The sequence below is a fragment of the Ptychodera flava genome, chromosome 11, assembly GCF_041260155.1.
Source record: "Ptychodera flava strain L36383 chromosome 11, AS_Pfla_20210202, whole genome shotgun sequence".
NCBI lineage: Eukaryota > Metazoa > Hemichordata > Enteropneusta > Ptychoderidae > Ptychodera > Ptychodera flava.
Window position 1 is genome coordinate 16,269,652 of NC_091938.1, and position 12,284 is coordinate 16,281,935.

The following is a 12,284-nucleotide window of genomic DNA, read 5'->3' on the forward strand; positions in this document are numbered from 1 at the left end:
CCAATGGCACGACGAGTAACACACAGACCAGAACTACAAAGTAAGCAGGTCAAAGTACAGTGGCAGACGACAGACTTGTCACGATTTTGGATAATGTTGTACATGTCCAATGTGAATTTAACGCATTTTGTGGTCATGTGAGAAAAAGAATCTCACACACCAAGGACCTGGGATCAGATTTCTCACACTCGTTGGGGATATTTTGTCTCACACTCGCCTGCGGCTCGTGTGACACAAAATATCCCCAACTCGTGTGAGAAATCTGATCCCAGGTCCTTGGGGGTATGAGATTCTATTAATCCGACGCTAATTGTTAGCAATACGCCTTATATTTGATCTTGAACATAATCAACGAATGCAATATACATTCTTAAATTCTTAGAAATTTCTTTGAAATCACGGTTACCCTACCCCTCTTTGAAATCACGGTTACCCTACCCCATATACAAGTTGTCCATGCCACCCAAAGAATTGAATTAAATTTACATATGAATAAGATTGAAACCCCTTTTTAATATATATCAAAAGCAGAAATTCAATGCTATCATTAGAAAATTTTGCAGACGGTAAAACGTATGAAAACTTCAAAAGCGTACTTGACTTCAAAACTGTTCCTCGATTTTTAAAAGGAACTTTATTTCCACATAATCCAATACCTCTTTCATTCATATCTAAGTATGAAGTTGTTCATGTTTATATCATCCACATTACTCACATCCACAAGGCACTCACTTTTATCAAACTTTTCACCCCTGACATAATTTTAACTTGCGATATTAGCGCACTCTCCAAATCAAAGATCAAAATGTCAAAAAACCTCCCCAACCTGTGGCCCTGTTCATTAGCCTAGAATCAGGTGTTTACACAACTAATGAGGTATATGAATTACAAGGTGATAGATCTGAATATAGCAACATCAAAATGTGGACACTTTCAAGTCAGGGAAGCTTTTAGGTATTAAAGGTATACAGTCACCTGTAATCTAAATATGCCCATATATGGTCAAAGGGGCGTTCCTTGGTATTCAAAATGCCCATGTGAGGGCGCTGTTTTTAAAAAGCGGCCACCCTCTTAAAATATGTTATTGGTTAGATTTTCTTTTTCCATGGTAACTGTGGCAAAATTGGAACAGGTGACAGTATACCTTTAACAAAAGTGTATTCATTCCTGTTTAAATACTGACAAATACAGGCTAGAGGTTCCTGTAACAGTCCCTTGTGAGACTCGCGGTGATTTTGGAGTGTGCTTCGCTTTCACCACCACAAACAGCCCTTTTTTAACAGTCCCAGTCGAAGACGAATATCATTTTATTGTAATATGTCCTCTATACAACAACCTGAGATTGAAATACTTACCTACAGACCTATTTTTGGAACCAAACTTTCAGAAATTTATTAATGCTATGAAATCAAATGAATCAGATGTTCTGCTCAGTCTGTGTAATTTTGTTTACAGAGCTCTTAAACTTAGAGAAAGAGCTAGTGGAATTGCTGAAATTTGCTGACATGTTATCAAGTCAAACCTGTTTTAAATTAACTCTTTGTATGCAATTACAAAGTATATACTGACATGTTATTCCTGTACTTATCACATCTTTCTAGCTTACATTTATTTGTATTTTAATACTTAATTTATCCCCTTTGTATATGGGCCGGTGGCCTTGGAATGCAAATAAAACCTAATCTAATCTAAATACTGACAAATACAGGCTAGAGGTTCCTGTAACAGTCCCTTGTGAGACTCGCAGTGATTTTGGAGTGTGCTTCGCTTTCCCCACCACAAACAGCCCTTTTTTAACAGTCCCTTGCGAGACTCGCAGTGATTTTGGGGTGTGCTTCGCTTTCACCACCACAAACAGCCCTTTTTTAACAGTCCCTTGTGAGACTCGCAGTGATTTTGGGGTGTGCTTCGTTTTCACCACCACAAACAGCCCTTTTTAACAGTCCCTTGTGAGACTCGCAGTGATTTTGAAGTGTGCTTCGCTTTCCCCACCACAAACAGCCCTTTTTTAACAGTCCCTTGCGAGACTCGCAGTGATTTTGGGGTGTGCTTCGCTTTCACCACCACAAACAGCCCTTTTTTAACAGTCCCTTGTGAGACTCGCAGTGATTTTGGGGTGTGCTTCGTTTTCACCACCACAAACAGCCCTTTTTCCCAAGTTCAATGTCGACGAAGGGAAATTTATGATTTGAGATGTAGGGACATGACTACAGTCTGTTTCTCTTCCAGATTGGTGTTGTTGCAGGCTTACTGCAGACAAGCCTAAGTTTTGAAAAGCCCATACTCATACCGATCATCGCACTGTACGCGGGATGTCTCATGAGAATTTGTATACTAGTGGGTGGTTTTTGCAAATTCGTGTCCTGGGAAGATGAGAATTCGACTCGCTTTGATGAAATTGTAAGTTTTCGATTCAATATGTGGTGATCTATGTTTGCTCGCAAACCTGTCATTTCGTTCACGTGTTTGTCACGTGATGTGTGGCTTACGTGACAACTCATTCAATGATATCTGCCTTCAAAAGGCGATGTGACCCGCGGCAGAATGTTCAATTACAAATTAAAAGTTAAAATTTTCAAGACTGATTCTTTCGTTAAGATATCAAAATGTGTGATAATAGTACTTGTATATGGTTCTCATGCCATGTTTCGTGTAAATCTTATTTTTTTGCGGTTAGTTCTTTCGTCACGCGTCGTTTAAACATTTCTTTTTAGAGAGATAGGTTGTCGGCTCGTAAGGTGTTAGGGTTGTGGTTGCCGCTGGCTTTGGTACGGTCCGCTCAGGGAATCAGTCGACCGATCACCAATCTCATCGTTGCTAGAAGCTCAGGAGACGAGATGGCCGTCAAGGTGAGAAAAGCGACCATAATTTAATGGGATATCCAAGTTAATGATACTTTTATGACATACAGTAAAGGATGTTCCATCAGCTCCTTGAGTAAAACCAAGTATCACGCAAACATGGTAACTGTTGTTACTAAGCGTTTTTTCTTCTTTTTCTATTCGTTCTTTCATGGGGAGTTTATATGTTGAACTCGCCTTGGCTGCTGAGATGTACCTGGGGATCTTCAGTGTATTGACTACACGAGACGTTCAGAGTTCGTTGGTACTACATAGACTTTATTTCTCTGTAGACAAGCTTGACAGTTGCCATCGCCCAAGATACGCTTCTCCCATAGTCTAAATGTCTTGGGTCCGCTGTGTTCCTCTCTCTATATTCCAATCTCCTCGAGCAACTCTCTGCTCGTTGTATATTTAAGGATGGGATTTTAAACGTTATCTTTAAGGCGTGGCTTTGATCATACGATATACATGAATTAAAGATAAAATGATACATCCAATCATAAACATCAATGCAGGTCTTGATCTTAAATTGACAGGTTTCCATTCATATGCAAACGTAATTGACTACCTTCATAATTCTGAATATAATTCAAATATATTCTTGTTTTCATCCAGACTTCCGTAAACATCCTCGTAAACGTAATTAGCGTTATTGTGCGTTTGTCTCAAATATGGGTTTTAAGGAAATCAACTTATAATTAAGATCTTGTTGTTTTAATTAACCATTTTACTGGTGTCGATGACCGCTAGGTTCATTAAGGTAGTATGCACCTAGAAAGTGAAAGACTTAAACTTTTGCTCTAACTTTCCACAAGGGATCTTTCAATCATTCTGTATCAAAATCAAGAATAAAAACAGGGGGTCACCGTGCAAATTTTGGTACTAGAGAAACAAATTACCCAAGATTTACCGATATTAGAAATTCAAAATGGCCGCCATCCCTGTGTTAACTCTATGGAGAAAAATAAAAATTTTGAATTTCGAAAAACTAAGCCGGTGAAAAGTTTTTTTTCATCAAGAGCTTTAAAATGAACCCCCACATGTGGTATATCAGAAGAGAATTGTAAAAGTTTGAGAGTCCAAATGTCTGTCCCTGAGGTGCGTTCTACCTTAACCTTTGTCTGAGATAAAATATCTCTGTAACACTGTTACATTGAATTATTCCAAATCTGAATAACGAGTACCATCGAGCAGAAACAGGCCCGTTGGAGAAAGTGCATGGTAAGGCCAAAAAAATATATTGTGCTGTTCCGATAACATGATTTTCAAAAATAGGGTAGGTGTAGGTCGGCAAGGTTTTTTCCCCAAAATATTTTAATTTTAAATATGCGCTTTTCAGGGTTTCAGGGCCATCAAACACTGGCCACAACATCTCCAGAATAACGTATCATGCATATAAAAGGAATAAAAACATAAAAAGGCGTTCTCGTTCAAGCAAAAATCAAATGCCAGGTAAGGAACACGTGATTTTACCAGTTTTTTATTTCTTTTTTTTACTTCCATATTTACGTAGCTCTAAAAAGTTTAGGGTCGGCAGGCAAAAAATAGGGTAGGTCGGGTTATCAGAACAGCACAGTTTTTTCTTTTGGCCTAATACGGAAATGTCCTTATAGGGGTTTTGCGGGCAGAGGTAGTACGGCGCAAGTTCCCTCGCATGCTTGATCCACCCTGTGTCCCCGTATGCCGACCGACCTAGCTGTCACATGTTTATTTTGATGATGACTGTTTTCGTTTGGATACGATTCCGAAATTAGCGGCCCGATCGCTAGGTGTCGACCATGGTTCTCCTCTTAGTCCTACATTGAAGTCATGTGCTGTTGGTTGCAAGATGATGATGATGGGGGGAGGGGGGTGTTAGGGTGATGGCAACCGCATCACTTTACTGATATCATTCCGCAATCGGCCTATGCTATGTCATGGAGGGGTTGAGGTTAACTTTCAGTGTGAATAAAGTCAATAATAAGTACTTAACACAAATTTTGACAATTTGAAGGATGTTAATTTAACATTTAGTCGGACAGTAGTGGTAAAATATGCTTTGGCGAGGAAATAACTGGTGTTCTCTGTTTTTGTAAAAAAATATTTCAACCCGTCCCGACAGTTACATGGGCCGTAAAACGGCTTGGAAGATTCCGATGCATTGACGAAAGCAATCTGAGTATACAGTCAGTTCCATTGCTGCCTGGCGTAAATGGTCACTAAACTTGTCTCTAGAACTTCAAGCATAGAATTCGCAACGGGGACAGACATTAGTACTCTCAAATTTTTACAATATTCCTTTGGTTTACCACTTGTGGGAGCTCATTTTGAAGCTTATAGAAGAGTTTAAGTTTTCACCCGCTTAGTTTTGCTAAAATCGGGAATTTTACTCCCCTCATAGAGATAACTCAGGGATGGCGGTCCTTTTTAAATTTCAAATATCGGAAAACATTGAATATTATATGTTTCTCTAGGGCCAAAATTTTTAGTCTTGATTTTGAAAGAGAAAGGGTGAAAGTTTGCTTGAGCAAAGATTGAACAAGAGTTTAAATCTTTCAATTTCTAGGCACGAAGTACAATATAAACTAAAAACTGACCTCCTCATGTCTGAGTATGCCCTACTTTTTAACGCAACACTTGACCTTCAGAGAACAAAATGGCCACTCCAAATCACCGAACGAATCTCGAGCATATGCACCGTCTCTGTTGCATATTTTCAGTTGTGTTATTTTTCGAATTTTGATGGTTGATTGATGGGTTCGGTAGTGCGAAATGTAAGTTCATATTTTGCTATATGGCCTTTCGAATTTTTATGACTTTTGTGCTCGGGGTGGGAGCTGCGGGAAACCATTGTTTAAAGAATAAGATATTTCATCCCCGAACTCTATCGATTATGTCTTAGCACTATCTGTATATCTAATGGTCAAATTTCTTTTTTTTATTCCTTATCCACAACGATGATGATGACATACGAATATGTTTTGTTGCCAATTTCAGGAATTGGCGGTATTGACTTTGGTCTATCCGGTCGGACGGGTATCATGGGGATGGCTTAACGAGCTGAAGACGGTGGTTCCAGCGTTTCTTAAGGTTTGTTTAAGCATTTGGAACTGTCGGTGAGTAACACACTACGAACAGTTCCTGTAGCGATAAAAGCTCGCCATTTTGAACGAAACATTTATGGTATCTCAGTATGTTCGCCTGCTTACATCCGTACCTGAAGACAGAAAAAATACTGCTAGAGACATCAGGGGATCTATTCACTGGAATATCAATAGACAAAATTATTTTTGTGCAGCGTTTGATAATATTTTCATTATTTGGGTTCCACATAACAAGTATATATTTCTTTTCTTCTTCCTTCAGTATATTGACACACAAAGAATTCAAAGTATTCGAGGTCTTCAACGTCAAAGTTTTGAAAAGTGAATTCTGATGCCATGAATGCATTATTCCAACCTGGTTGCCTTTTATCCTTCATGTTACGGTTGAACTATCATTGACGTCCTATCCATTTCCAAAGACGTCCTCCAGGAGTTTGTTTTAAGATATGACGAATCAAATCTGTGTAGCTTTTTTGTGGCTCTTCTGTAATTTGTGCTTCCATCGCATATTCCAAAAATAGGAGCCAGAAGATTCGAGAAATCAAGCAAGCCAAGTAACAGCGAGGCACATACGCATCTTCACTGTATGTTGCCTAGCATTTGCAATGACGGTAAGTACCATACCACTCTTTCCAAAAAAACAATCTTTCTGTCAAGGCTATAGAAAATAGTAGCCTCTATTACCATCTATGCCATAACACATGGACTGGTCGTTTCCTTAAAGCTCCATAAGCTAGTATCTTTTAGCTATTTTTTCAGAACTTTTGTTTTGTGGTTTCCCTACACTTTCTGCAGTGAATCCATAAACTGTAATTTAATGCCAAGTATTTAGCATATCAACACAACCTATATGAGTATAATCTCCATTATTATTGTTGAAAATTGTATTCAAGTCCGGACTAGAATTCATTTGTAAACAATAAACAATGATCACAAGCTGTGTTGACAAAAAGAATACTCGAAATTTCAGCATGACAAACGGATTAGGGTCAGACACGTTAGTTGATATACAGAAGCAGAATACTGAAAAACTTGCCACAAGTTACAGCTTATGTCCCTTCAATTTTTATGTTCTGTGCCTTTCTTCACTGCTGTAGGGCGTTGTTGCACCACTTGACACGTGGTTTTACAATTGTCGCATAATGATTCCAAGTGAAGTACCATTTCCGTGATTTTTTGTTCGATAATTCTGGACGTCTTGCAAAAGTTCAAATGTGAATAGTAGGGGTAAATTTTCCCTCCGATTCGTAAGGTGAATGTGCAATAGCGTAAACGAATGCAGTGCACGTTTGGTAATGCTCATGTTTGCAAAAATTTGTTTTACCAATCTAAGAAAATGCCGTACCATATGGTTGACTCTGTATTAACTTCACCTTTTGCCTAAGAGCCGCGTATCTCCAGCCTGCTTGGGCCATTTGTCCTCTCGACGTTTTTCACCTCCTCGACAGAACACTGCGTAATTTCAAATCAGCCCCAAAGTCACCCAAAGCTTTCGCGTCAAAAATATGTGGAATAACCGATGTCTACCGAGATTCTGCATTTAGCCGTGTTCTCAAGTAAAATTTAAAGCTGAGGAACATTACCTCCTTGGAACGAAATGATAACGTACACGACATACCCAGGTGAAAAAGTGAAATGTAATTTTGTTTCTTGTTAATTTACAGTTGAGTTTTGTGGTACTTTGGATTCCTGCGGTTTTGACATCATTTCTGACCACAGTACTCAACATACAACCATGGCTTGCAGAATTATGTATTGTACCAATGAGGATATTCACATTCTGTGCAATTCCAGGTAGTCACAACTATCTTTTTTCTCATACATGTAATTTCTTGATAAAAACCAAGTAAACCAACGGATGAACAATCAACAGGACAAGAAAACAGAAAAAAAAATAAGTAAAACAATCCGAAAGAACTCAAACATATAAAAAAAGACATACATACAATCCAACAAACAGGCAAGGCTGATTGTGAGGCTCCAAATCAACAAACGTAATGACTTTGCTCTACAATGGTCTTGTTTTTCTGGCATACACATAGAGAGAGGAGAGCCGTTCCATGGCAACCATCGTGCTGGAGAGAGAGAGAGAGAGAGAGAGAGAGAGAGAGAGAGAGAGAGAGAGAGAGACAGACAGACAGACAGAGACAGACAGACAGAGGAGAGGGTATTCTGTGCTTGGATGCCTTTTTTGACAGTGGACAAAATATTAACGATTTTCCAACAATGCACATGATAGAGGACGCTTCTACAGTAAGATCATTACGTTCGTTAGTGGATAATCTTACAATTGCTCTACTGTACACGATTCACTTTGTAAGTTAGTGTTTTTATTCGTCTCTTTATTGCTTTTCTTTCCTTTGTCTATCTGTTTATTCGTTTGTTTACTTGTTTGTTCGTTTACTTTGTTTACTTGTTATTCGGCTTGCGGCCGTCGTGGTTACAAATAGAAGAAAGTGCTGTATATTACGGCAGAATTTCTGTGGCTTCGAGACTTTTCCAATAGACGCCATTGTCCAAATTGCTATATAGTGACTATATTACAAGACCCGTGCAACCAAATGTCAGTCAGTTCTTCTGCCCGTAACTGGTGAAAATCCACGAACGCTTTCGCTCTACATCATTGGCTTAATAAAAGAGAATTAAAGACAAATGTAAATTTTTAGATTGAAATTGTGACTAAGGCCATTCAAAGAAGATTCTTTGTTTGCCGTCCTTTGATTTTTGAAAAACCTACTAGTCAGCCATGGAAAAAAACAAACACAGACAAAAAACACAAGTGTAATAGCGTAAGCTCAATTTTTATTTGGTTTCCTTTGGAAAAATAATATTTTTATTTGTAATAGAGTTAACATGAGTTTGTTTTCTTAATTTTCACTGAAAACCTACCAGCACGCGGACGGCAAACAAAGAATGGCGACAGCCTAGAGTATGAATGGACTGAATGGAGCCATCTCGAAGCAGCTGTAGGTGCGAACTTTTTCGCAAAATTGTCTTTACGTATCTGACTGGAAAACAAATATTTCCATTTGCAAAAAAAGAAGTTAACATTCTTTCTGCGTCCGTTGGAAAAGTCTTGAAGCCGCAGAAATTTAGCCGTATTTTACATATCACTTTCTTCCAACTGATATTGATATACATGTAATACCATCAGATTTTTCAGTCTTCTCTTGCGAAAACAAACATTTTTACCTCGGCATTTTGTAATTTCCCTTTTCAGTGACGATACGAGCGTATGTGACGTCATGGCTGTTACTCTACAAACAAACAAAGTTTTTGGCTCCAAGTGCCGTGCTCCGAGTGGCTGTTTTGATTTTGGCATTGATAGTACTGCCATTTTGTGGGTGAGTGTGATAGTGTGAACCCGCAGTCTGCATTGTAGATATTATACTTCTGTGCTTACTCGGTAATTTTCTAGTGATTTTTCGTAGCAGCTGGTTTGTCTACAGTCGGGGGTTACCGTTTAGTTTGACTATGCTAGCTAAGGCAAGCAAGAAGTATAGGTAATAAACGAAACGTGTATTCATGTAAAAAGCCGTTTGTAGAGGCAATGATATTTTCAACATATCAGCGGGGCTTTGAACTTGGCTGGTAATCAATTTGTCCTCATTAGCAGGTGGGGAAATTTTACTCACTCGCTAAGCTGGCAACTTGAAGACCCGATGGGAGGACCAGATTTTGCAAGTTTTAAAGCATAACAGTGATGCCAGAAATTAATAGCAAAATCAACCGGCTAAATATGTTGAACAAAACACATTCTAATTGTCTCCGTACATTTCCAGGGTACACGGTGCTTCACAAGGCATAGGGGCGTTGTTAGCATCCTTCTGTGGTGAAGTTGTCACCGCCGTGATCGGCTACCTGTACGTTGAACATAAAAGAGTAAGTATAGTATTTTTTCGCTATGATAACCTAGGCAGTACTCAACGAGATGTTCTGTAAGGGAAAATTACCTTTTCACCAACAACAACTTTTTTACTGTCATGTCTGTAAAAGAAAGGTCATCATGTAGTGAAACCAGTGGATGAAACAGTATAATGAATTATTCAAAAGGTTGCTTTATTCGCTAAAGGATGAGTACAGGCCGATACAGAAAAAACATGACCCCATTTCTTCAATCAACGCTGGCCGAGCGGTGTTTCTTCGGACATGTGACCTTGTGTGTGTGCATACATGTGTCATTTTTTGTTTGTGTACTATTGTGTATGTATACTTTTCTCTGTTTTGTCGGTCTTGTTATATGTGCATAATATTATATATGTATATATGTATATATATATATATATATATATATATATATATATATATAATTTTTCTCAAAGTTTATCTTTATATATGTTGTGCGAGGATTATCCTTTTTCAGCAACGAAATATTGAGAAATTTATCTTAAATTTTATATAGCCTCAAGCATATAAACAAGAAATTGAGATATTCGTTAGAAATCAATTTTATTACACGGTTTTTCTTCCATCGCCAGAAAAAGAAACGCGCAGAAGAAGAAATGATTCCCATCATGGAGAACGTTGATGGAGACAAGGATAACCACAAGACAAACATGTTACAGAATGAAGATTAAAGTGTCAGCACTCATTTGACAACTACAGCTAAGAGATGTCGGCGTTTAATGCATGGTGCGCCCTTGAATGGAACTTCAGTTTTCTAATGCTCAGATGTACGAAAGTCCATGTAATTTAAAAACACATCGTTTGCATATTTTTTCATGAAAAAAATGACATGCGGAAAACGATTCTAATCATGTACATTCAAATCACGGATGGTGACCTTTGATGAATTCAAGGGAATTTACACAAAATTCTTTCATTATTGTTATGCAATACACACAATTATATTTTACTTATTTGGTCACAATGAAGGATTTCCCATTTACCAGCACAAATCGGGAGAAATGGCGCAATAAGGTTTGTATTATTATTATCTTCCTCGGGGTCTTCGAAACAAACATCAACAGTCATCCCTTTGATCGATATCAAGTTAACGGTCGAATCATCCATCACAATCACCCAAAGAAATGTAGAGAATGCACTGGTAATGTACACAATTTCATATGGCGTTAAAGTCTGAGCTGTTTCTCTATGATAATGGTTAAAAGAGTTCACCTAAATGTTTTCTCTTCATTAAAAGGATGATTAACTGCTTACATTGATTGTTGGACATGAAATATCAGTGATTCAGAAGTATATGGTATATTGCGCTATGGCAGGTACATACACGTGGTTATACATCAACGATCATTGAGAGTGATCGCTATAATAATTTGCATAAATAATACTTATTGATACAATATGTATAAATGAATATTATTATTCACTATTCATATATTAAATGAGGAATAAACACCACAGATACAGATGGTCTTTGCGTGGTCTGTCTCTTGTAAATGCACTGTAGATCAGTAAACGGAGAAAGGAAAGTCTCAGTCGTTCCTGTAATTAACAACAAAAAGCACCTGAATCAAACAAAAACGCAAAATTGTCTAATTGTGACATGATCAATGACTGCAATCAGTTACCACTAATGTACAAAAAGGCAAAAGAAGTCAGTTATGCTTGAGTCTTTTAAATGCATTAATAATTCATACAGTCAAAATGTATAGCCGGATTAAATATTACTAATAATGTCCTTGTAGCATGGGTCAACACTCACATGCTAAAGGTATGTTTGTCTTTCAATAGGAAAAGTTAACATTGCCTTTTCCCCTATACTTGGAAAACTTGCAATCCTCGTGATTGATCACACACATATTTGTCTTCTATATTGGCTGACAATAACAAAATAAGTACAGCCAGCTTGCTTTCCCTTTGCATAGATGAATGGTGACATGGTACAGTAAGCCTTACTTTGAACAAACTAACATCGTTTTTACGCTTAAGGTAGAACGCGCCTCTGGCACAGATATTCGGACCCTCTAACTTTCACAATTCTGTTCTGATCTGCCACTTGTGGGGGCTCATTTGGAATTTTAAAATGACCCCAATTAGTGGTTGATTAGAGAAGAATTGAAAAGGTTTGAGAGTCCGAATATCTGTCTCCGGGGCGCATTCTACCTTACGGCAGAATTCTAAGAATTTATATATGCATTTGCACGCATAAAGTCACTTCAACTACCTTCTCGTGTCAGTGGTCATCAGTGGAGTCCTTTCATCTACTGCACGTCTCCTTTCCTTGTGAGTGGAAGAAACGCAATACAACCAAGTTAACATCTCACACACGACTTTTTATAGGATAAGTTTGTGATGCTTGAAGCGGTAAGGCCGTAACTCAGAATATCTCCCGTGAAAAAAGGACACCGGTCGTGCATACACAGACACACTCTTATACACGGACACAGACATACAT

The 12,284-nt window shown here is 38.1% G+C and overlaps 2 protein-coding genes across 4 annotated transcripts in view; one reads left to right on the forward strand and one right to left on the reverse strand.

Moving 5' to 3' along the window:
* LOC139143639 (progressive ankylosis protein homolog B-like) overlaps positions 1-10,536 on the forward strand; it is a 55,341-nt gene extending 44,805 nt beyond the window's left edge. Inside the window, exons 6-13 of the mRNA XM_070714134.1 lie at positions 2,230-2,400; positions 2,715-2,849; positions 5,820-5,912; positions 6,448-6,537; positions 7,591-7,720; positions 9,147-9,270; positions 9,709-9,808; positions 10,405-10,536. Of these exons, the coding sequence (XP_070570235.1) occupies positions 2,230-2,400; positions 2,715-2,849; positions 5,820-5,912; positions 6,448-6,537; positions 7,591-7,720; positions 9,147-9,270; positions 9,709-9,808; positions 10,405-10,503 (942 nt within the window). The 3' untranslated portion in view covers positions 10,504-10,536. The remainder of the gene's footprint in view (positions 1-2,229; positions 2,401-2,714; positions 2,850-5,819; positions 5,913-6,447; positions 6,538-7,590; positions 7,721-9,146; positions 9,271-9,708; positions 9,809-10,404) is intronic.
* The window catches only part of LOC139143637 (progressive ankylosis protein homolog B-like), an 89,073-nt gene that overhangs the window by 63,003 nt on the left and 13,786 nt on the right, over positions 1-12,284 (reverse strand). For 2 of the 3 annotated variants that reach the window (XM_070714132.1, XM_070714133.1), the window contains 2 exons: positions 12,054-12,109; positions 9,965-11,371 (listed from right to left, as the gene is read on the reverse strand). In XM_070714132.1, the coding sequence (XP_070570233.1) occupies positions 11,362-11,371; positions 12,054-12,109 (66 nt within the window). In that variant the 3' untranslated portion in view covers positions 9,965-11,361. Of the gene's footprint in view, positions 1-9,964; positions 11,372-12,053; positions 12,110-12,284 lie in introns of those variants that run through there. The other variant, XR_011554646.1, reaches the window with a different exon arrangement.